Source organism: Lepidochelys kempii, chromosome 9 (genome assembly GCF_965140285.1).
Source record: "Lepidochelys kempii isolate rLepKem1 chromosome 9, rLepKem1.hap1, whole genome shotgun sequence".
Classification (NCBI taxonomy): Eukaryota; Metazoa; Chordata; order Testudines; family Cheloniidae; genus Lepidochelys; species Lepidochelys kempii.
The window spans coordinates 22973534-22999610 of NC_136388.1; the positions used below are offsets into that span (position 1 = coordinate 22973534).

Consider the following 26077-nt stretch of genomic DNA (forward strand, 5'->3'; position numbering starts at 1 on the left):
TCCCTGCCAATGGTTGCTCTGGCAGTTCCTCTTCCAGTGACTCAGCCCTCCAACCAGGTCACTATCTTAAGTCCACCAAGTTCACAATTGTCCAAATGAAAGTCCCCTAAATTCCTAAAATATCTTTAGCACAAACAAAAATTCTTCCCTTTCTGGGGCTCTTCTTCAGCCAGTCTTCAGCTCAGCCTATAACCCCCTTGCTGGGCTCAGTAACTATTGTGGGATGCTTATCCAAACCCCTTCCTTAGGGCCAGTAGGGGAACCCAGTCCCACCCTCTAATCTAGGTTCTGGCCCTGGGTCCTGTACAGCTAGTTCTGCTCCTTTACCTGTGCTGCATTTTTCCCTGAGCCACTTCCTACCCAGCCTCTCAAGTTCTCTTCTGAGTCCTTCTGTGTCTCCTCTGCTTAATCAGGATTTCTCTATCAGGCCTTCTTACCTGGAGAGCTTTTCTTACTCTCAACTTTCTGCCTGGCTCTCTCTCCAACCCCTTCCCAGCTGGACTTTATCACCACTAAAGCCTGGCTCTCATTCCCATTACTGTAGCCACCTTCTGTTCTTTATAGGGGATTGCTCTCAAGTGGGGCTCATTCTATAATCAGGTTGGTTTAGCAAGCCACTCTGTTACAGTAAATAATTTGACAATTCATAAGGAATAGAATCCAGCTCATTACTTCTTAGCTGCATGAGCTGTACTGGACCCACAGGAGTAAAAAGTAGTAAAAACTCATTCTGTCACTGAAGCAAGCAGCTGAGATTCTGAATACACAGAGTAGGAGGGTGTCATATTCTATGTAACCAATCACTCCTCAGAGCAGAGCTGTCACTGTGCTGACTTGAAGTTCTCCCCTTATGAGTAGAAGTGTTATCCTGTGGACTAAAGTTTTTTTTATTAATAGAAGTTTCAGAATAATGCTCTTGTTTTGTCTATTCATCTGAATTTAGGTGAATTAGTTTTACTGCAGAAAAAAAGAGTAAATACTGTGATAAATATGCCTTCAAATACAGCATAGATCTGAATGAAAATTTACTTACTAATACTGAAGAATAGAAACCTGTTTTTATTTAGTGAGGCTTTAAAAACAGGTTTTCTTCCTTGATCTATGCCTTATGCAATAGATTAAAGTTACCATAAAAAAACCACCCAAGTGTAAACTTAAATGGTTGATTTATGCTTTGCTTTACATAGTCAGACACAATGATAAACATATGCCTAGCTACAGTACGCTGGGGGCTTCCCTGCTGAACAAACAAACTGGGTATTACTTACACATGCTTTCCGATTAGTTTAGGAATGCACCACCCAGCAGTTATGTTATTCAGAGTCAGATGACAAATCACAAATTTTCCTTTGAACCTTAATGGAGAGGAACCAGAGAAGCAGGGTAAAAGTTTACTTATTTTCAAGTAAATTATTGTAGCTATTTTTAAGTGAAGATATAGACAAGGAAACTGTTGATCAACCATTTAATTTAGTGGCAATTCTAACACCTACTCCAATAATCTGATAGGTCCTGGTATTCTCTCATGTGAAGGACTATTGCAGAGGAATGGTGATTTAAATGGAAAATAGGGTGGATATAAATTCACTATTTACTTCTCTAATACACCATTTTGTTTCTCCTTCTAGAGTGCTGAAATTTACAGACCCTTTTGCCTTAATGACTATTGCACGCCTCCACTCAAATTCCAGTTGTAAATAAATGATTGTTCCTTTTACATTAAAACATTTGTCCATAAGCTGAGTGATCTCAAAGTTGTATGCAATGCTGGTCTCAGGATATTAGAGACACAAGCCATAGTGGTCCCAGGATATTAGAGAGACAAGGTGTGAAAGATCAGACCTTTTATTGGACTAACTTCTGTTTGGTGAGAGAGGCAAACTTTTGAGCTACAAAACAGCTCTTTTTCAGGTCTAGGAAATGCACTCAGTGTCACAGCTCAGTAAAAGATGGAACAGATGGTGATAAACAATGCTAAACAATCTGTTCCATCTTGTACTGAGCTGTGACACTGAGTGCATTTCCCAGACCTGAAAAAGAGCTGTTTTCGAAAGCTTGTCTCTCTCACCAAACAGAAGTTGGTCAAATAAAAAGCATCATCACCTCACCCACCTTGTCTCTCTGATCTCACAATTGTCACACAGGTAGGGATGTCTGTTTTTCACTCTGGTGTTGTTAACCCAGTGTAGCTCTCAGATTTCATGTTATAATTCTATTATAACACGATAACAACACTAATGCAAGTGTATTATGTTGTTATATTTGTATGTTTATGTGGAAGTTCCAGAGTCATGCGAATTCCTCTTCATTCTGTCTAAACCCAGACATATATTAGATTGCAAACTCTTTGGGCCAGGGATCATCTTTTTTGTCATGTTTGTATAATGCATAGCACAACAAGGTCTTGGTCCATGAATGGAGTTCCTCAGCACTACCCCCCTACAAATAAAAGTTATAATAATTAAGGGGTCATATCCCAGAACACTGCCAGAGCAATTTGGCCATGGTAGGTTCCCCTAGAAATTTCTTTCCCTGCATTTACATTCTAGTACTAACTGCACCCTAACCTCGTTACATACATTTGCCCATACACACACTGCTTACACCTTGAAATGAAAAGGTGTGCAATAACCCCTGCGGTTGTGATGCTTCTCCATAAACAGTGCTAAAGATCAATGCTACTTATCTCTCTAACTTCCATCCCTCCAGAGACATTATCAGCCCAAGGTCAAAGGCTTTGTCTACACTTAAAAGTTAGATCTACATAGCTACATCAGGCAGGAGTGTAAAAAAAGCCACACCCTCGTCCAACATAATTATGGTGACCTAAACCCTGGCATAGATGCAGCTATGTCGATGGAAGAATGCTTTCATCAACATACCTAGCTTCATTTGGGGAGGTGGTATTCCGACACCAGCAGAAAAACCCCTTGCATTGGCGTAGGCTGCATCTACATTATAGGGTTAGGCAGTCATAGCTATACCAATATAGCCTCCATAGTGTAGACAGAGGCTAAGAGTTTGTTCCAAACCTCTTTTTTCTTAATGGTAACACACTGCGCTACCAGCTGTGCCATTAAGCACAGTTTGCTCTCTGTTCACTTTTAAACTAAATAAGATTCCAGACATTAGCAAGAGAAAAAGATTAGTTTTTTTAAAGTATCTAAATAATTATGTTTGGTTGTCAAGATGAATAAGGTTATTAAGATTCTAGAAACAGACTTACAATTTTTAATTAAAAAAATTTTGCACTAATGCAGAAAGCTGAACTTTCATCTAAATTAACAACATACAAATTAGCTTTTGAGGAAGTCTGAATTCTCAAAGTGTAGACTGCAACATCCAGAAGAGTCAACTAATTTAGGTACTTTAATTTCTTTCCAGTGAAAGCTGTTAAAATATATAACCCATAATATTTCCACTTTAAGTGTCACTTTTGCTTCATATTAATTGCCTTCATGTACATTACTCTGCCTCCATGAGAGTACAGTTGTTTATAAAGCAAGTTCATTCACTGGTACATTCCAGAATGAAGTAGATTTCCATTTTTAACTCTCAATTTCAGTATAGAAGTTTAGGGTGGAATTTTCAGAAGCGCTCAGTATTGATGTAACTTTGATCCCATTCACTGGGAGCCTTTGAAAATCCCACTCTTATGGGAAAAACTCTTACAAGGAAGAGAGAAGTTGCCATCTTTAAAATAAGCACAGACATCTTTAGAGAAATTCAGTTCACCAAAACCCTGTTCTTCTTTCAACTAAAGAAACGCTCTCCAACCTACTTGCTTTAATCTTGGTGTCCCTTTGCAGGTAAAATTCCTTCTGATGTTAGGGAGTTTGGGCTTGTCAGACTGTTAACCATGTCAATCCTGAGAACCTGGACTTTGTTGTCATAACCCTGGTCAGTATCCGCAAGACACTGGTTTCACTTTGAAATTTAAACTTCCATATCCACCTGAGACCACTTTATGGAAACAAGGGTGATGTAGTTCAGAGATCATGCTTTTTTAGTCTTAGAGTTTTGTGGAAATTATTTCCATATTTGGATCCAAAATTAGGACAGACAAAAAAAAAATTACACCAACAGTGCATATAATATTCTCAAAGTTACCATATGAGAGATACTAACTCCCATACTCCAAAATAATTTTGTAGTTTCTTGTAACTCGAAGCTGGCCTTTGGGTGGTAAATATTTATGCTGTTCATGAATTAAAAATATAGTAGATGGGATATATTCTCATCTAGATGCAGATGACACCTGATGAGAGTTTACTGTTTCATTCAACCTGGCTTGATACGAGAAAGTTTTTCATAACCAATATCTTGTACTTGTCTCCCCGCATCACCTTCATCTTGTCTCTATCAGCAGTAAGTATCCATAGCAACAATTCAAAATAAATCCATTCAGCTGCTGCTTTCTGGCTGTTACTGCCTTTTTCAGAGGTCAGATTTCAAAGAGGGCTAAAGACTGAGCACCTGTGGGATTATATAGCCTTTATATTTAACCTGACTAATATCAGTGAAAAGAAAAGAATGATCTGAATGTTTGAAGCCTCCACTGAAATAGCTGCTAAAACAGCATTCTGATCTTTTGAGAGACCACTAACCACCTGGGCATTTAAAATAAACAACCACCCATATTGCTCTGCCATAAACTAAGAGAATGCATTTTAATTGTGCATGTCCAGATTCTCTTCTCTCAGTATTTCAGATATTAAAAATAGTTCACCCATATTAAGAATGTTTTTTGTGAAATAAGCAGTTTACAAATATTGGACCTGATCCTCAGCTGGTGTAATTGACATCTGTTTACATAGCTGAAGATCTTGCCCATAGACCATCTACATTTTGTGAATAAGAAAGAAGAACGTTTTTCAGATGGGCATTTTTTTCAAATCTGATATAACCCTTGAAGGAAAATATATGTTCACTAATAGACATTGATGGTCTCTTGACCTGTAAATCATTCATATTAATTTTAATGAAAGTTTCTCTAATGTTTTAGTCACTTGCAATAGCTGTTCTGAAACTCGTAATCAAGAAAAGCAGAAAAGCAGGTTCCCCTGAGACAAAGATAAAGTTTCATCATGCAGGAGATGATAATGGCAGACAGACATGTTTAAAATCAAGATTATGTGTCCATTATGTTTAATATGTAGCAAAATGTGCCTTGGCATTAGGCTGACTGTTTTTAAGGGTATGATCCTGCAGTGTTCCGAGCTCCATTTAACTCTCCTTGTCTCCATGCTCTCTCCAAAACTGCTCCTCAGCTCCCATCTACAGAGATCCTAACTTTTTACTTTGGCCTTTTATTCAGTCTTTTTCGTGGATCGGTTGGCTTCATCAAGAAGCCAATCCATGTGGCCTTCCAGGGTGTGCATGCTCCAGAAAGTTGTATGTGGGCTGCCATTGCAGTTGAGATCAGCCCTAGATTTAATTGTCTGGGGCCCAGAGACAAGTTGTTCTCAGTGGGTATGGCTCACTGACTGCAGAATTTACACACCAAGCTGATACAAGTGGAGCCAGGGGCTGTTGATTCTTAGGGTATGTCTACTCTGCAATGTAAGCCCAGGGCTAGTGGAACTTGAATCAGCTAATACGTGTTAGGGAAACTGGGCATGAGCATCTACATTATAGTTTCACCTTAGGTTAAGAATTTACTGACCCTGTGCTTGAAGCAAGGGCTCTGATGTGCACAGACCAAGTCAAAGTAACGGTATCCCAGAGTCTCTGCTGCCCCGAAATGTGGCTACTCTAGCACTAGGAACATAGTGCACTTTGGGAAAATTTTACTGCCTGCTCTGCATGTTACCAGGAAGCAACTCACTTTGCTAAACACTTCATCAGTTTGCTCTCCATTGCAAACCTAGGAGGCACTCTGATAATGAGCTTGCAGATCAGTGATCAGAACAGAATGGGTTACTGCTGACCTGAGCTGCTGCCATTTGCGGGGAAGGGCAGGACAGGGCAGACTTCTGTTTTCAATAGAGTGGATTACAGATTGCTGGCATATAGAGGACTAAGGAAGTTGTCCCATGGAACTGTAGGCTTACTTCAGGATGACACCTGGGACCCAAGACAAGCGGGGCTGTGGCTACACTGCAAAGCAATAGAGTGCACACTTGGGGTCCCAGCTTGACTCAAGCTCAGACACTCCAACCCTGCAGGGCTTGGGCACCTGGGTCTGAGTCCTGCAGTGTAAAAGTGTCATAAATATAAAGGGAAGGCTAACTACCTTTAAATCCCTCCTGGCCAGAGGAAAAACCCTTTCACTTGTAAAAGGTTAAGAAGCTTAGATAACCTCGCTAGCACCTGACCAAAATGACCAATGAGGAGACAAGATACTTTCAAAGCTGGAGGGGCGGGGGGGGGGGGGAGAGAACAAAGGGTCCTCTCTGTCTGTGATGCTTTTGCCGGCACCAGAGCAGGAATGCAGGTCAGAACTCCTGTAAAGTGTTAGTAAGCAATCTAGTTAGATATGCGTTAGATTCTGTTTTGTTTAAATGGCTGATAAAATATGCTGTGCTGAATAGAATGTAGATTCCTGTTTTTGTGTCTTTTTGTAACTTAAGGTTTTGCCTAGAGGGATTCTTTACTTCTTGAATCGGATTACCCTGTAAGGTATTTACCATCCTGATTTTACAGAGGTGATTATTTTACTTTTTCTTTAATTAAAATTCTTTTTTTAAGAACCTGATTGCTTTTTTCATTGTTCTTAAGATCCAAGGGTTTGGGTCTGTGTTCACCTATGCAAATTGGTGAGGATTTTTATCAAGCCTTCCCCAGGAAAGGGGGTGTAGTGCTTGGGGGGGATAGTTTGAGGGGGAGACATTTCCAAGTGGACACTTCCCCTGTTCTTTGGGTAACACTTTGGTGGTGGCAGCTTTTAACCTAAGCTGGTAAGAATAAGCTTAGGGGATCTTTCATGCAGGTCCCCACATCTGTATCCTAGAGTTCAGGATGGAGAAGGAACCTTGACAAAAGGCAAGATGGGTTGCCTTGAGCCTGGGCCCAGCATGGGTTTACACTGCAGGGTAGACATACCATTAGGGCACAGTACACAAAGTCCTTCTCTTTTTTTAAGTTTTGACTTGAGGGTGGGTTGGGCTGGATTAGTGTTGCTTTGCACTTTGTTTTTTGTACAAATATTGTATTTTTAGAGGTATGTACAGCACATACATTGTGAGATGAATGCGTTTTCATACATCAGGAAAAAATCTTTTGGATGGACTGAGACCATGATCAGCACCAATTGCTAAAATCCTATTTGTAAAATTATTTAATAATTAAAAAGAAAAGGAGTACTTGTGGCACCTTAGAGACTAACCCATTTATTTGAGCATAAGCTTTCGTGAGCTACAGCTCACTTCATGACTTCAGCTTATGCTCAAATAAATGGGTTAGTCTCTAAGGTGCCACAAGTACTCCTTTTCTTTTTGCGAATACGGACTAACACGGCTGCTACTCTGAAACCTATAAATAATTAAAGAAACAAGTTTTGACTAAAGTTTGATTTATTTAAGAATGTACTTCAGATACTCCAAGACTGTAATGAGGTGAGTTTTATCAATCAAGTCACCTCCACTACAGTGGGATAATTACAAACATTAAATCAATGTTTGTTTTTAATGAGAATTTTAATGTTTTATTATTTGGATTACATCAGAACAATCTTACCTACACTTCTATGTTAGTAAGTCTTAATGCTAAGCAAACTAGACCACACAGAACTATTCTGTCCATCATATTTACAGTTATGATTGCAAATGGGAAAATCTCATCCTTTCAAAGTTCTTGAGAGTAATTTTGTTATTTAAATAAAAACACTCCTACCCAAGCTCATGAATTTCTATGCAATAAGTGCTTAAAAATTAATCTCCTAGGGGGGAAATTAGTCTGTAGATCTAGAAATTGTGTCCATGTTATATTTTTAACAAATATTTCCTTAATGAATGCTTACCATGCATTACCTTCACTTAAATACTATTTGTTACTATATTTTTAGTCTTAGCTTGTACATGGCAGGGACAAGATCTGTTGTCTGAAACAAACCGTAATGCTTTATAAAGTCAGAAAGATATAGGGGAACTCTTTGTGAAAGCACGTTTGAGGGAGAAAAAACCAAACCAAACAAAATTTCTTTCCCACGGAACTATAAAAAAAGTATTACTTATATAGTGTCACAGTTCAGGGCAATTGCACCTCTATACCCGCTCTGTGGTCCAGCAAAGGCTCCCAGCTGTCACTTTGTTCAGGTGGAAATCCAAGCCCCTCCCACTCATGTCTGGGATATTTCTAGAGTGCACAACTCCCTGCCTATACTGTATGCTCCCCAGAAAGTCAAGCTGGCTAAACTGGTCTGCTTTACTTTTCTCCTCAGGAGATTGTAAACAGTGTAATTGTCACAGTTAAGCTACCAAACCACTTTTTCTAAGCAAGCACATTTATTCTTAAGGTGAAAGCATGACAGAACCACCACATTAAAAACAATAAAAACCTACAGGCACTGTAATAAGTTTACTAGAGATCACCCCACAATTCCAAAAAGGGCTGTGGCTGGTGAACAGTCCTACAGACCTCAGGCTATGGTTTTCATATGGTTATAAGTTAGTCAAAGCTTCAGCTCACAACAAGAGCACACTCATGAGTAAGTGAGTTAGTCCTTTATTCAGGTTTCAGAGTAGCAGCCGTGTTAGTCTGTATCCGCAAAAAGGAAAGGAGTACTTGTGGCACCTTAGAGACTAACAAATTTATTTGAGCACAAGCTTTCGTGAGCTACAGCTCACTTCATCGAATGCATGCAGTGGAAAATATAGTGGGGAGATTTTATATACACAGAGAACATGAAACAATGGGTGTTACCATACACACTGTAACGAGAGTGATCAAGTAAGATGAGCTATTACCAGCAGGAGAAAAAAAAGCCTTTTGTAGTGATAATCAAGATTGGCCATTTCCAGCAGTTGACAAGAACATGTGAGGAACAGTAAAGGAGAAAAATAAACATGGGGAAATAGTTTTACTTTGTGTAATGACACATCCACTCCCAGTCTTCATCATCTGGACCCATGGAAGAGAAGCCCTTGAGGAACTCCACCATGATTTCAACAATTTCTGTCCCACCATCAACCTCAGCCTGGACCAGTCCACACAAGAAATCCACTTCCTGGACACTATAGTGCTAATAAGCAATGGTCACATAAACACCACCCTATACCGGAAACCTACTGACCTCTATACTTACCTATATGCCTCCAGCTTCCATCCAGGACCCATCACACGGTCCATTGTCTACAGCCAAGCTCTATGATACAACCGCATTTGTTCCAACCCCTCAGACAGAGACAAACACCTACAAGATCTCTATCAAGCGTTCTTACAACTATAATACCCACCTGTTGAAGTGAAGAAACAGATTGACAGAGCCAGAAGAGTACCCAGAAGTCACCTACTACAGGATAGGCCCAACAAAGGAAATAACAGAACGCCACTAGCTATCATCTTCAGCCCCCAACTAAAACCTCTCCAATGCATCATCAAGGATCTACAACCTATCCTGAAGGATGACCCATCACGCTCACAGATCTTGGGAGACAGACCAGTCCTTCCTTACAGACAGCCCCCCAACCTGAAGCAAATACTCACCAGCAACCACACAACAAAAACACTCACCCAGGAACCTATCCTTGCAACAAAGCCCGTTGCCAATTGTGCCCACATATCTATTCAGGGGACACCATCACAGGGCCTAATCACATCAGCCACACTATCAGAGGCTCGTTCATCTGCACATCTACCAATGTGATATATGCCATCATGTGTCAGCAATGCCCCTCTGCCATGTACATTGGCCAAACTGGACAGTCTCTATGGACACGAATCAGACATAAAAAATTATAACATTCAAAAACCAGTTGGAGAACACTTCAACCTCCCTGGTCACTCAATTACAGACCTAAAAGTCGCAATTCTTCAACAGAAAAAACTTAAAAAAACAGACTCTAACGAGAGAGTGCTGAATTGGAATTAATTTGCAAACTGGACACCATTAATTTAGGCTTTAATAAAGACTGGAAGTGGATGTGTCATTATACAAAGTAAAACTATTTCCCCATATTTATTCCCACCCCCCATCCCCGCCCTATTGTTCCTCACATGTTCTTGTCAACTGCTGGAAATGGTCCACCTTGATCATCACTACAAAAGGTTTTTGTTTTTCTCCTACTGGTAATAGCACACCTTACCTGATCACTCTCATTACAGTGTGTATGGTAACACCCATTGTTTCATGTCCGTTATACAGTTTTCTTTTGAACTATTCTCATGTAACAGGTGATCAGCAGATGAAAGTCCCCCCCATCCCCCACCCTGCCCCCTGGGTGGAGCTTCAAAAGCTGAGTCCATAAATGGAAATTTGCAATTCCGTCCCCCACACACTTCCCAGGAATTCCACTTCACATATATTGTCCCAAAAGATTGTGTGTGTCTGCTACATTATACTGAACATAGTCTTTTGAAGCTCACAATACTTTCCAGAGATTTCATTAATCTGGTTTGCCCTCAAAGTAGTCCCCTACAATCCCACAATACATAAATATTTGCAATTTCAATACAATCCGCGCCTAAAATACTTAACTTAATTCAGTCACAGGATATTGCAGGAAATTTTCATAGCTATTACATATAGGGTCACAGCTTTATAATGTCCAGTATTGGACTGTACCAGTAGTTTCCTGTAATCTGATAAAATAGCCAACTATCAAATGGACTTCAGAGCAGGAATGGGAGATGTAAAAATTCAACACTCAGTGGACTGCTGTGACTACTCTGCTTATCTCCCAAGTAGCACAGGTCCTTTCCCCTCCTCCCAGTGGTTGGCCTTAGGTCTCTTTGGTGAGCATAGGGCTATTTCTCCATTGCAAATGAAGCTGTGATTTTGAACAGGTAAGCATACCCAGGTTAATTTTATTGTAGCTAGCACAGGTAACAATAGCAGTGTAGATGTGGCTTCAGCACAGGGTAGCAATGAGAGTGCAAGCCCTCATAGTGCCCTGGATACAGTCTTTGGTTGCTAGCACTCGTTGAATCCCATGTTGCTATGTCCTTGCCGCTATTGTTATTTGTGCTAGCTGGATTAAAGACAGCCTGAGTATGCCTACCCATGCTACAATTATACCTTCACTTGCAGTACAGATATACCTAAAGAGCCATTAGGAAAGGAACACTAAACGACTCCTTTTCTGCAGCCTGCTCCCCTCCAATATAAATTCTGCTTTTGCTGAAAATCAAAAGTTTTAACAGGAACTAAACATTTACATATTAAAAGGACAAAGTTAGATAGGGCCCCAAATACAGCTAAAATAAAAATGGAAATATATTTATAAGATATTTTATGTGGCTCAAAAGCAAGTTGTTCAAACTAAATTAAGATTGTGCTCTTAACCAATCTGACCCCCCTTTTTTTTGTATATGGGAATGGGGCAGACAATACCTGCCTTTTAAAATAATATATTGGTAATGCCTATTGCCAAGACAGCTTAGTACTTCAATTATCGTAATTAAAACAAAAAAACAAGATAGAAGTGGTTAAATAAATGCTAAACAAAATAAGTCTTCCATCATACCCTGAAGGCTGTTTGAATTGAACTGAAAGGAGCAAAATTCCAGGTAAGAACCTCGAAGGAAAAGTCCTACTGATATATGTGGTGTCTTCAGTCTTATGCATTAAAAAAGCAAATACTGCCCAGATGATATTAACTGCAGTGATGGAGTATAGGGAGAAAGAAGGCTGTCAAATAACCACATTCAATACCACTTAGGACTTTAAAGAGCACTAGCCAATAACTTCTGAAAGCCAGTGCATAGATTTGAACCCTGGCATGTGTTCACACCAACCTACACTACTGAGGAGATGGGCAGCTGCATACTACATAACTAGAATTTCTTGGAGGAGTTCAGGAATCCTGGATTGTAGAGCATATTACTATTTAACATCGGGGTATCATTATTGCAACAAAACAAATCCCAAGCAGCAATTGTACACAGGTTTAGAAAGGCCTCATGTGAAGTTAGGTAACATAATATAGGAGACATTGAGAGAGAACAAATAATATCCCCTCCACAGAAACAAGGTGAGCCACCACACCCATAATCCAGGATTTCATGATTCAAAACTATTTGGTATATGAAAAAGTTATGCAGATGTAGAACATTTATGAAAGTAACTAACAATCACTTAGCCTGTGTGGATTTTCTCTCCTAGAAAACTAACACTGCCCCTTAGTAATGTCAGATTACTTGGTACCGTACTGATTCTTTTTTTTAAGCGATGTATTTCCACACTTTCGTCTTTAAAGGCATGTAAGTACCAGCTCTTAACTATATGTGTTACATGTGTATTTCAAGAGAACAGAGGTGTCCATCTAGGCTAACACACAAAGCAGCAATCAGGAATGCAACATATACTGGAAGTTCTGAGGCAAAATCCTGTCCCCACTCAAGTCACTGAGTTTTGCCATAGACTTGAGTGGGAACAGGATTTCACCCATGGTTTTTGGATTATGTGCTCCTCAAGGTAATCAGGAGTACAGATAAAAGGATCAGAAAATGGCTGAAACAAAAAAAAGGGGCAGTAATGAAACTCTGATGCTTGCTAAATAACTTGTGTTTAGAACTTTGTTTAATACAATATATTTTTGTCATGTATTTTATTAAAACTCCTTTGATGGAGCAGCTGAGGTTTATCAGCCTCCCACAGATAGTGAGTGTTAGGGAGGCAAGTGAGAAGACAGTGGACAGAATCAGTAGGATACTCCACATGGAAGAAGGCAGAGAGATGAAAGCAGGAGAAGGACACCATTGCCCTTATTCTGCAACCACTAACGCAAATGCTCAACTTGAAGCAATATTGACTTCAGCGGGATTGCTCACATGCTTAAAGTTAACCACATGCATAAAGTAAAAAGAAAAGGAGTATTTATGGCACCTTAGAGACTAACAAATTTATTTGAGCATAAGTTTTCGTGAGCTACAGCTCACTTCATCGGATGCATGCAGTGGAAAAACATGCATCTGATGAAGTGAGCTGTAGCTCACGAAAGCTTATGCTCAAATAAATTTGTTAGTCTCTAATGTGCCACAAATACTCCTTTTCTTTTTGCGGATACAGACTAACACGGCTGCTACTCTGAAACACATGCGTAAGTGCTTGTCAGATCAGGGTCTCAAGAGTCACATTGGATGGAATGAGAGGGTTATGGTAGCTGTATATATTTCAAGGTTTAGTAAGGAGGAACAAAGGGAAGGTATTGCTTTGATTTAACAACAAAGTGGGAGTGAAATGATGAACCAGCAATCAACAGGAATTGTTACTATAATGAATGTATCATCTTAGCTGGTTTGCTTAAATTTCACAACTAAGGAATAGCTTTACTTCTAACAAAGGGATACTTTATTTTAATGACTTGGTTCAAGATACTGGCAACAGCTGGAACAAATTAGTTGTCTTCCAGAGATGAGTGAAGCTAGTTGAATAAAACATGTCTTTTAGCTGTTGGACCACCAATATGCCTTTAAAAACACTGTTGCTGGTGCAGCAGCAAATACCCAGATATCACAACGTTACTCTCTATATCTATCTATCTATCTATATATATATACACACACACACACACACACACTGCAATAATCCTTGTTACTTATGTCAGGTGATTTCACCTTACTCCAAAAAAAAAAAATTAAAAAAAAACCTAACAGATTTACAAATAAATAATCCAAATGATGAAACACAATAGAGACAGGACCGTTACCCCATAGAGAAGCATCAAGTTCTATTAAAGTATTTTCTATTTTAGTGATCATATGCGTATACTGAATTGGGAAAATATCCCTTCTATTTTGAGGCCAACTTCTGAACCAGGACCATCCTCATTATTTCCCAGTTCAGTTTGGGAAGACATCTGTACCCCCGAAGTGTAATGAAAAATAATGCATGACAACATTATCTGGTTGGTATAGTTCTGCCTACTGCAAGGAGTTAAACCAAAGAAGGCTGTTGGTGGGGAAACAAAGAAACAAAGCTCATGGCAAAAATAAAGTATGGGCCAGAGAATACCAACAGACCGATGAAACAATGGGGAAACCATTAATTAGGAATACCCCTGCCTAGCTCCAACCAGGCTGGCTAAGTTTAACTCTCCCCAGACCTGAGCCTAGGATCAAAAGGCATACTAAAACCTTACAAATCCTGGGCTAGGGAAGAAGGGATAGAAGGCTAAGTGGGTTGTCAGCAGCAGGAGACTTTGGAAGAAAGACAAAAACTGCAGCAACCAGGGTCCCTTCCACTCCAGAGATGGAGGTAACTGGGCTGAATGGAATTTACCAAAGTTTGCAAGGAAAGATTAAAGTTTAGGTTAAAGGGAAGTGTGTGTACAGGCCTTTATTTATTTTACCCATTGCTCTGCATGCTGTGTACCATGGGGTGAATGAAAATGTGTTTTTGAGAAGTTGTTTGAGTGTCTTGAATCAGCTGCTGTCACACGCTCCTGGAGGAAAATGGCTTACAGGTGCCAAACACAGTAGGCGAACAATAGGGCTGCAGCCAAGAGTGGTTCCTTCTAGAATGGGGTGATGGTAGCAAAACCTGTCCCCAAAGGGGTGTAAGTAAAGAGGGATGAAAGGGAATTTAAGCACAGCTCTTCCTATAGCAAAGCTCTTCGGAACAAAATGGAAAACCCCAATTCATCATCCTAACCTTGCTCCGGTAATTCCTAAAGAAAATTAAGTAACAAAAACAAAACACCCCCCACCCCTCCATAAAAACAGAATAGGATAGAGTGCTACAGATCATCTTGCGAGAGATACTTAATGTGATGATGGGATAGAGATAAAATAGTGATACAACCTTTCCTATAAAAATTCTAAACCAACAAACAATATAGTGGCAGTAAGCCTAGTAAAATAGCAAATTGATTGGTGATAAAGTATGTAGACTTACTAGTTATATTTGGATCAAACCTAATCTTTTCAAAATAAAATTGTTTTTCTAGGGATAGTCTTACAGTGAAACTACATTTTATAAAAAAAAAAAATCTTTCCTTTGAACCATTTTCATAAAGACACAAAAACATGTAATTTGTCACAAAGTTTAATTTACAAACTGAAAATGTAATGTATTGATTTTATTTATGTTCACAACTACCAGATTCATTCTTATTTTAAATCTGACTCCCAAAGACAGAACAGGACTTTAGCTCTATTAATTTCCACTAATATATTTGAATGAGTACAATCATATGTTTAACTCACTCAACATTTATTTAAGTGAACCGAGTTAGGATTATTAAAACACAGAGACTCCAAATGCCTTCGAAATCATGCTTCTTAAGCATCTGAATGTTAATGGTGGAGTACTTTCCCATTCTGAGCATGAATAATGAAATTTTAGAAAAGGAAAATGTGGAAATAAATGCAGATTATTTTATCTGTGAAAATGGTAGTTCTATGCATAAGAAACATCATTTTTCACAAGGTGAGAGTTGTGTACATCAGGTGGGAAGGAAAACTGTATTCTAGCACTGAGTCAATACCAAATATTCAAGACAACACACAAAGCTGAATATTTACAACTCCGTGGGGAAGGGGTGGAATATCTGTGGGGCAAGTACATTTATTACATATTTGTACAGCACCTATCACCATGTCTCTAGGCACTACCCTGTAATCATCATTGGGATCAAAGAGTAAAACTCCAGGATAAGGCAAATCCCCCTGCTGGCATAAGGTCTAGATCTCAAGGGCCACTGAAAAATGCTTTGGTAAACTGTGGAGTTATAGCTATTTAGGTTTTTATACCATACTGATTAGGTAAGTTTATAAGGCTGTTCATTGAACTCAAACAAAGAAAGCCCAGCAACAAACAAACAAACAAACAAACATACATTCTCTTAAATTCCACCTTGCCTTCTGTTGTGGATTCCCAAAAATGGCTCAAAAACTGTTCCATTTCATCATAGCACTTGGATTTTTTTTTTTAAATTAAAACAATAAAAAAGAAAATCTAATCTTGACCAGTAGTAACATACAGGATCAGTCCAAAATCCCTTCATACTCTGAGCCTGCGAAGACCTTTACAAGAGCACAGAGACCCATTGACCTCATGGGTCCACCTGCACAAAGCTGCTTGCAGAAATGGGGCTTATGCTATATACATATTATCATGAGTACAATGATCATTTCCCTCCATTTGTGTTACACCTCTTTCCAGACCACAGTCAAATATTTTTCTTGTTTTGTGGTAGGATTCACTGAGACATTGTAACATCTGTTCTCAATAGTGAGAAGTGTACTGCAAAATGGCTTATGAACCTTGCAAAATTTTAGCAGGGTTTTATGAAATGATATATCATTAAAGTTCCTTTAAAGCCATTACCATTCATTTCTGCATGATATCAGCACACAGTAAGATTACTCCACATTACACAGTGTGCAGACTGTTAAGCCTTAGCCAAATTCATTAAGAGTTCATATGAACATTTAATGCCTTCTCAAAGTTATAAGAAAATATACATACTTTGGCTTAAAGTGGAATAGGGCTGTCTCTGAAATGAGTAATTGTTTTGATTTTATAAAGACAAACTTTAAATAAGAAAATGGACATAGGAATCAGTCTCGGATCAGAAAAGTTTAAAATGTACTAAAACTGACCTTTATTTTCAAAAGCCATGTGGTCTCCGTCTCTTCTCAGGAAGAAACACTTTAGTCTAACTTTATTACCCTAGATCTGTAACAAGGAAGTACACACATCTAGTAATACTTGCTGTTATGCTTGAGGCATGGCAGCTCAGTTCAGTGACTGGATCTCTTCTTTCTTGAACTTCCTTTAAATCAGGAAGTCATATATACAGGGCATCGAAGTATATACTTATTTAATGCTTAGGAACTTTAAATCTATGTTCTACTCAACACTAAAGAAACCTACTTTGGGGGTGGGGGTGGGCACACCATTGTTTATGTGCTGCCACTATCCTAGTAAAATCATAAAAGATAATCTTACCTCCGTGAAAGACCCCCCAGACTGATGGAAAATACAGAAGCACATTCATAATCCAACTCTTCCAATATTTCATAGCTTTAAACTCTCACCTTCTCTTTATCAAGGCAGGATCAATCAAGTAAAATGTCTGATCTCACCACTCCATGTAGTTTGCAATAGGTTATTGCTCTCAGTAATAGATTTAAAAGAAAAATGGGATAGTATGACTTGCTGCTTGTTCAGAAGCTTTATAGCAAATAATCAAGTCTAGACACTTTGGGGAGAGAAGATTCTGAGCAGTTCCTGGTAGCCATTTTAACAAAAAAACAATTTCCCTTTGATATTGTGAAAAACTATCAGTTCCTACATCATTGCTTACTCTATTTATTTTCCATCAAATCTAGCTTTGATTTTAGAGGTTGCAATATCTTTCACAAGTTAAGTCAGTCTCAGTGATTGGATAACATCTGTCGTATCTAAGTTGGTTCTTTTTCTCTTAGGAATAGTCACACTCTACTATTTGATCTATTTTGACAATTGCAAATAAGTGTCATTTACAGAAATTCTTGTTCAGATTTTCAGTTCCTTGACAAAGCAAGTCAAAAATTAAAGACTCCTTCTATCCCCAGTAAATGGTAGCAGCAGGTTCAGATTAAGGCAAGGTAGTAAAGGTCCTTATCTAGAGCCCCAGTTCCCTGAGGCACAAGATCAGAATCAGTTTAATTTAAAAAAGTTTCTAGCTTTCATGAATGCAAAGGAAAGCTTGAAAACAAGACTGGAGTGTAACTGATGTAATAGAATCACAGAAATATAGGGCTAGAAGGGACCTTGAGAATTCATCAAGTCCAGACCCCTGTGTGCAGACAGACAGCAACAATAGCTCCAACATGTGCAACCTGCCCCAGACATCTGAACTCAAACTTGCTACCACCCTCAAAAAGGGCTATGGCACAGGGGTAGAGCCATGGGAACCCCATGGTGTGCCTACAGCCCTGAATTGCCCTAATTCAGTCAGGGCTGTTGCTCTGGCACACTATTTACACTTGGGCATTCTTGCAATACTGTGTACTAGCTGGAATTACTGCTGAATGACAAGAGCTTCCTGCCCTTTTCAACTTACTAACAGCAAACATTGTCCTCTCCATCAGTGCACAAAGTACCATAATTTATATGGACCAATGGCTCCACAAGCAGCTGCCACAGTGGTGGATACAAGGAGACAAGAAGAGTGCTCTTGAGTCATCATGTTCCTGGACAGATTTTAAAAGATCTTTCACCAGCCTTTATGGGTCTGCAGAAAAGCAACCACGGCTCATTAGCAAATCAGGCAGGCAGACAGGGAACATAGCCTCAGTTTCCACTAATGAGCCACTTCATGTGTGTTATAAAAGAAGCTGGCCAGTAAGGAGAAAAGAGCCTAGAAATCTTTGATGCTGAGAACAATTCAGGATGGTCCATGGGTAAGTTATCAAGGTTTGTTTTAAGATAGAGGTCCCAGCAGCATAATCTGTTGAATTTAACTGTGAGATACACAATATGGCTGGTGCTTGCAGACTGTGATAATATTAATTTAAATTTCCAGAAGGGCTACAGCTAAACTTCCAGAAATCATCCGTTTAGTTGCACTGATCCTTGCTATCACATAGCTGCATTAAAAATATTAACTCACTCTTATCTTAATGACCCTTTTTTGGAATTAACAAAACAAAAAACTTGACTCTTCCTGACAGAAGAAAAATCCAGACTGTCTATTAACAAGAGCCAATTTCCACCACATAGCAGAAAATGGGGTATGGGTTCTCTATGATTTAGAGCACATTGACTCCCACCTCAGTGTTCCCCATGGCAAGACTAACGACTATTTGATCATACAAGTATGAAATGGCTTGCCAAAAAAAAAAAAAAAAAAATCACAGCAAAAGAATTTTCCTCTGACTTTTAGATCTAAATCCCTTCCCTCCATCTGACAGTCAAATTACTTTTTGTTAAGTGAAAGAAACATAAAAGTAAAAACTGAACTAATAAAAAAAGTTTGGGGCTTCATCTCTATAAAGCAATAAAGGACCATTTTATTTTGCAGGCAAAATTTTATGGTTCAGATTCTGTCTGCTTGTGCATGTGTTGTTCATTGGGTATAATTTGTAAAATTAGGCCAGTTGCACCTAATTTTTTTTGTATGGCTGAGCATAAAAATTACAACAGTTTTACATGCTGTTCCACTGGGTTTAAAACATAGAAACATGAGAAACACTGATAGATAGAACTACTATAAAACTTACAGAAATAAAGTCTACAGAAATAAACTGTATTTCCTCAGAAGCTGAAGAAAAGGTCAAACAATCATATAAAGACACATCCTTCCTTACTGTGTGTGGGGGTGAGGGGCAGGGTTAACATTAAATGTTAAGGTGGAGATGTGGCTTTGATTCTATTCTTTGTAGTCTTGGAGACTGCAGTGGTAACAGAATGCATGTGTCAAAATTTAAGATTCAAGGTAAAAAAAGCTTAGAAATGGGTGTTCATATGCTTCATTCATCATGGATTGTCAGCATGAGGAGGTAAAAGTCAAAATCACTAGTTCTATGGAATGCTCCTTACAAGTGGGTAAACTTTAACCATAAGGAAAGAAAGGTCAAATCAAAAATGTTATGTAATGCCTCTCAGAAGCAAGTAAACTTTAATCATGTGAAGGATGTCAAAGATTCTTTTGTTGCTGATGCAGTTAATAAGCATCAGTGGTTACCAGCAGCATAAGGAGTAGGAGCATATCTTATTATCTATTAAACCTCAAGACATGTATTAGAGGTATTGTATTTGTTCTTCTGATCAGACATCCCTAGGGTCAAATTCTGCCCTGCACATTTTAAACTGAATGGTTCCCAGTCTCTTGCCAGAGCATTTTAGGCTGCTATAAAATGTGCAATCGAAAGTCTCTTTTTAGCACTAAACAGTTGCAAAAAAGCAACTGGTGCTTTTAGAAATGCTTGCCTGCACAAATCTAAATTGCCATGACAAATGTGTAATTTGATCCATTTTATTTTTTGACAGCCATTTGCTATGAACATAACAAAACAACCACGGGAAATTTCCCCATTTCCTAGCAAGCCAAGTCATTTTTTGCCTGGTAAAAATGGCAGATTCTTATATAGAAGAAAGACATTCTGCCCTCTGACCAGAATGCCTTGTCTAGGTAAGTCAAAAGCAGAATGAATTGTTGGGAGCTAACAGTAATACAACACAAAGGAGCACATATTATTCGAGTAGCTGAAGTTCTCAAGAATTTGTCCCAAGATTTTTCTTTAAGGTGGTGTTTAAAGAGATACCCAGGAGCCAAGGTAAGGAATAGCTATTTTATCCTGAAAGCAAACAACAAATAATATAAGAATTTTCATATACTTCCTAAAATCCAAGTATTTTCAAATATTTAGTAATCGTGCACTGCAGAATGTACAAATTAAAGACAACATAGATGGATTTAAATTACATCTTGTTTCCCCCGTATGAAGAGAAATTTATTAAAGCCTCATTTCTCCAACTTCCAAAATGCCATATCTTTAAATTAATTTTTGCCTTCCAGCTTGAAATCAACCAATAGCTCCCTCTATTACGTGAATCCCGCTTTTCCTAACTGTGTTGGGGACAAACATTTTCCTAATCCTTACTATGGAAATTTGTCTTCATTTCCAACCCAAACTCAGGATCCCTCAGCCCTAGGATGATGGAACTCCATCTCCTTTGCACTTCTGGAGCATTAGTTACTCATATCCTTGGAAGCAGCAAGGGGGAGGTGGGTGCAGAAAGAGAATCCAAGGCCAGCAGCACAAAGTAGAGGTAGGAATTCCGTGGGGGACCCAAACTCATTAGTTGTAGGAGATTACTAAAATCCTAACCACCTATAGAAGCACTATTTCCCCCATTTTAAGGGTAGGAAATGGAAGAAGAAAGGTTAAGTTAATTTGACCAAGGCCACAGAGTTTCAGTGATGGGATTATAGTACAGAAATCTCTCTCTTTCTCTTGTGTTTAGTCTGCTAGATTATGCAGTCTCTCATGCTGTTTTACTACCATGCTTAATGGTTTAATCACACTGATTAGACAGCTGCCAGTAGAGAACCCTAGTACCATCAGCTGCAGCCTGGGCAACCGTCACAGCCACAAACTGACTTCGGGTCCTTCCAAACATCAAAGGAGTTGTGGCCATGTTTTGCCACAGAACCCAAAGGCCGGAACTGGGAGACTAGGACCTGGCTTCCTTATAACCTGCTTTCCACCCTAGCAGTCACTTAAAGGATATATTTTGCAAGGAGGAAAAAAAACCTATTTGAGAGATAGAACAGTTTCCTTCCCTGACGTGGGAAATGGAAACTTCTGATCCCACATAAGTCTGGAATAGTGCAGTATCATTTTAAAAAGACTAAAGTCTTTAAGGAGTTATCTGGCTAATATTAAATGCAAAACTTGACCTAATGTTGGTCTTTTACTACTGATTGGTTTGACAGTTGTATGCAATGAGATAGACAAATATTTGAATTATGAAAGCTCTCTCATGGCTTTCAGGTATGTGGTTAGAGGAAAACAAATGCACTTACTTGGCAGATGAAGGTATTTCAGTCTGTGTACTAAAAATAAAAACCCACAGAGTAGTTTTCATTCAGACCACATGCTCTCACTTACATACTAATCCATCGTCTAGTATGCAATACCGGTACTTAGAATAGAGAATCATAAACCCTTTGTTGTTACAAATGGTGCTGGGAAAAACAGTGATGTTTTTACAAAAGATTGACCATTCAGGATGAGCCAACAGAAGTAGGAAGTGGATTGGTAAAAGCAATGACATCTTCATTATCACTAAATTTAGCACAGAGCCATGGAGAAAGTAAATGCATTTCTATTTAAATCTTATGTTTTCCCTTCTATGTTCACCTGACAGAGAAGAGCACAATATATCAAATCAATACTTAGTGTATTTATGGTGGAATCATTGCTATTCTTGCCACAGTACATTAAGTTGCTGAACATTTTAGGACATTAAATTTTAGAAATGTAGTGCGTGAGAGAGATGTCTAAGTGGCAGCCCTATATATATAGTGCAGCATCAAGATGACCGATCCTAGTCATCCAGGTATGACCCTCTTTTCTACTCTAATCTCATTAGCACCCCCTGTTCAAACATTAAAATATAAATTAAAAAAATCATTTAAAAGTTATACATAGAACAGGTAAAATGTATCTAATGACTGCCATCTTGGTCATCACTAGGGATTGAACATGGGAGCCCCAGAGTGAACATCTATTACTTGAGCCAAAGTACTAAGTCCTCTAACTGGTAGCTGTAGCAGGCTCATATGACAGATTTTAAGACCAACAGGGACACTTACGATTGCCTAGTCTGACCTCCTGCATAACATAGGCCATAGAGTTCCACTTAGTAATTCCTGCATCAAGCCTATAACATCTGTCTGAGCTAAAGCATCTTTTCCAGAAAGACATTTATATTTGAAGACTTCCAAGTAAATCTACTGGAAAAATCTACTGTAGCCCTTGGAACACTTGTCAAATTGTTATTTACCCTCATTGTTGAAATTTCCACCTTATTTCTGGTTTGAATTTTTCTAACCCAGGTCACTGGCCACCTCGAAGATAAAGAATGGGCTCTTGAGCTTGACTTGATATTCTATTGGAAGCCAATGTAGATAGAGGATGACTTGTCTGATAACCTTGCAATAGCCTATGTTGTTGTGAGATGCACGTCCTCTACAACCTGGAGTTTCCCATAGGCAAATGCCTTCCTAACCAGGTGCACTGCATTGCTGCTGAGCTTCAGGAATGCATATGGAGGGGGAGTAAGTTGGTGTGACACACCCCATAAGGCTTTATGGAAATATGCTTCTGAATGTAAATATGACATAACTGGAACATGTTTTATGCTACATATGCCATGTAACATATCTCTGCAAAGTTTATGATCTACTGAATATATTCATCCTATTTGTATGCATGTATCATTTTTGTATTCGAAGTTATGAATATTGGCTGTGTACTTGTTTGATTTTAAGTAGCCTTAGTAAGGCATTTGGGCAGCTGCTTTAGAAAGGAATTTGCAAGTTAAGTGCCCAACCAAGAAACACTTAATGGATAATGGATCTTGGAAGGCTCCAGTCCACATAAGAAGTCTACCTGAGGACGTTCAAGGTAGCATGTGAACAATGGTTGCTACCTGTAAGTTCTGAGTCATGTCTAGACATGTGACTTGCCCATATGACTCCAAAACTCCATCTTGCAGCTGGGATTCTACACAGGGAGGAAGGGGTGTTCACCCACAAGATAAAGTCTATTTAAACCACTGGGAGACTCCTCAATTTTGTCTTCAGCTGACTCGAGATAGCCTCTCCACCCCAAAAGGATACCTGAAAGAAACTGGAACAAAGGACAGTAACCACGGGCATGAGAGTGATTGCTGGACCCATACTGGAAGGAGGCTAGTCTATAAAAGAGGCTTATTGGAACATCTCTGAAGGTGAGATTTTATCTGTATTCAGCTTCTTACTGTATTAGGTTTAGACTCGCATGTTTTATTTTATTTTGCTTGGTAATTCACTTTTCATTACTTGGAACCACTTAAATCCTACTTTTTGTATTTAATAAAATCACTTTTTACTTATTAATTAACTCAGAGTATGTATTAATACCTGCGGGAGGGGGGGGACAACTGTGCATCTCTCTCTCAGTGTTATAGAGGGCAAACAATTTAGGAGTTTACCCTGTATACGCTTTATACAGGATAAAATGGATTTATTTGGGGCTTGGACCCCACTGGGAGCTAGGCATCTGAGTGTTAGAGACTGGAACACTTCTTAAGTGGTTTTCAGTCAAGCCTGCAGCGTTCAGGGGACATGGTTCAGACCTGGGTGTGGGTTTGCAGCAGGCAAGCATGTCTCAAAACCAGGCAGTGTTCTGAAGTCTCAAGCTAGCAGGGAAAACAGTTCAGAGGTAGTCTAAGCACATCAGTTGGCAGTTCCCAAGGGTTTCAGAGTAGCAGCCGTGTTAGTCTGTATCTTCAAAAAGAAAAGGAGTACTTGTGGCACCTTAGAGACTAACAAATTTATTTGAGCATAAACTTTCGTGAGCTACAGCTCACTTCATTGGATGCACATGCTGTAGCTCACGAAAGTTTATGCTCAAATAAATTTGTTAGTCTTTAAGGTGCCACAAGTGCTCCTTTTCTAGTTCCCAAGGGGTTTTCTGTGATACAGCCCGTCACAGTTGGGTATTTCCATCATTATTTATTTGCTAAACTGTCAGTGTGCCCTGTGATGTAAGTGACAGAAAATGAAGAAATTCCTTGTTCAGAAGAGCAGACCTAAAAAGCAGGTTTCACTGTGAAGCACTGGATTTAAAGACATCAGATGTAATTACTTTGTACTTAGTCAACATCACAAGCAGAACACAGATGATACTGTTGCTGGACTTCTAAAAACATCAGAACAGATGGCCAAGTGATTCTAAACCTACCACCAAGGCACTGATTACAGAATGACAGGTTTCAGAGTAGCAGCCGTGTTAGTCTGTATTCGCAAAAAGAAAAGGAGTACCGTTTGTTAGTCTCTAAGGTGCCACAAGTACTCCTCTTCTTTTTGTGATTACAGAATCTATTTCTTTGTGCTGGTCTATTCTTTATGGATTGTGCTGTGACTCTTTCACAAAAGATTGTAAGAGGATTTAGCTACACACCTCCCACTAACCTGCTACATTTTGACTAAGCCTCCCTGGAACCATTTAAAAATGTAAGGGTGCAGGGGGCAGGGGAGTTTCACACTATGTAGTATAAAGCAATGTACCATTTCCCTCCTATTTTCATCTCAGCCAGGACAGACTTTATTGCTGCATTACCCAAAGCTTCCCACACAGCTGGTCTCAGACGAAAACCCCTGTTACTAGTGGTCATAAATATAAGGGAAGGGTAAACACCTTTAAAATTCCTCCTGGCCAGAGGAAAAACCCTTTCATCTGTAAAGGATTAAGAAGCTAGGATAACCTTGCTGGCATCTGACCAAAATGACCAATGAGGAGACAAGTTACTTTCAAAGCTGGAGGGGGGCAGGGGAAACTAAGCCTCTCTCTCTCTGTCTGTGTGATGCTTTTGCCGGGAACAGAACAGGAATGGAGTATTAGAACTTAGTAAGTAATCTAGCTAGATATGCGTTAGATTCTGTTTTCTTTAAATGGCTGAGAAAATAAGCTGTGCTGAATGGAATGTAGATTCCTGTTTTTGTGTCTTTTTGTAACTTAAGGTTTTGCCTAGAGGGATTCTCTATGTTTTGAATCTAATTACCCTGTAAGGTATTTACCATCCTGATTTTACAGAGGTGATTCTTTTACATCTATTAAAATTCTTCTTTTAAGAACCTGATTGCTTTTTCATTGTTCTTAAGATCCAAGGGTTTGGGTCTGTGTTCACCTGTGCAAATTGGTGAGGATTTTTATCAAGCCTTTCCCAGGAAAGGGGGTGTAGGGTTTGGGGAGGATTTTGGGGGGAAAAAGACATTTCCAAGCGGGCTCTTTCCTGGTTATATATATCTGTTAGATGCTTGGTGGTGGCAGCAATAAAGTCCGAGGGAAAACGGAAAATAGTTTGTACCTTGGGGAAGTTTTAACCTAAGCTGGTAAAAATAAGCTTAGGAGGTTTTTATGCAGGTCCCCACATCTGTACCCTAGAGTTCAGAGTGGGGAAGGAACCTTAACACTAGTGTATTAGCTCAGTAGCATAGGCACCCAATCCACTAAGCATTTGCTATGAGGAACAAGCATCTACAAATATTAAGCTGCAGAAATGCTTTTCAGGAATTTTCAATTCTCACCCTGCCCCACATCACAATTGAATTATTGCCTTGAAAAATGATGCTGTTCCCATGACATCAACTCTATAGAAACAGTGACCTGTTCTATACAAGTTTTAATACTCACTGTTGTTAAGATACCTTAAGAGCTTAGTTTATTGCAAATACTGCTGATCCATTTAATTAAAAAGGGCTGTTTATTCCAT

The 26077-nt window shown here is 39.1% G+C and overlaps 1 protein-coding gene across 1 annotated transcript in view; it reads right to left on the reverse strand.

Moving 5' to 3' along the window:
• IQCJ (IQ motif containing J) overlaps positions 1–21232 on the reverse strand; it is a 62721-nt gene extending 41489 nt beyond the window's left edge. The window contains exons 1-2 of the mRNA XM_078854331.1: positions 21154–21232; positions 16705–16736 (exon numbers count right to left, since the gene is read on the reverse strand). Coding sequence (XP_078710457.1) covers positions 16705–16736; positions 21154–21232 — 111 coding nt within the window. The remainder of the gene's footprint in view (positions 1–16704; positions 16737–21153) is intronic.
• Between the last annotated feature and the right edge of the window lie 4845 nt (positions 21233–26077).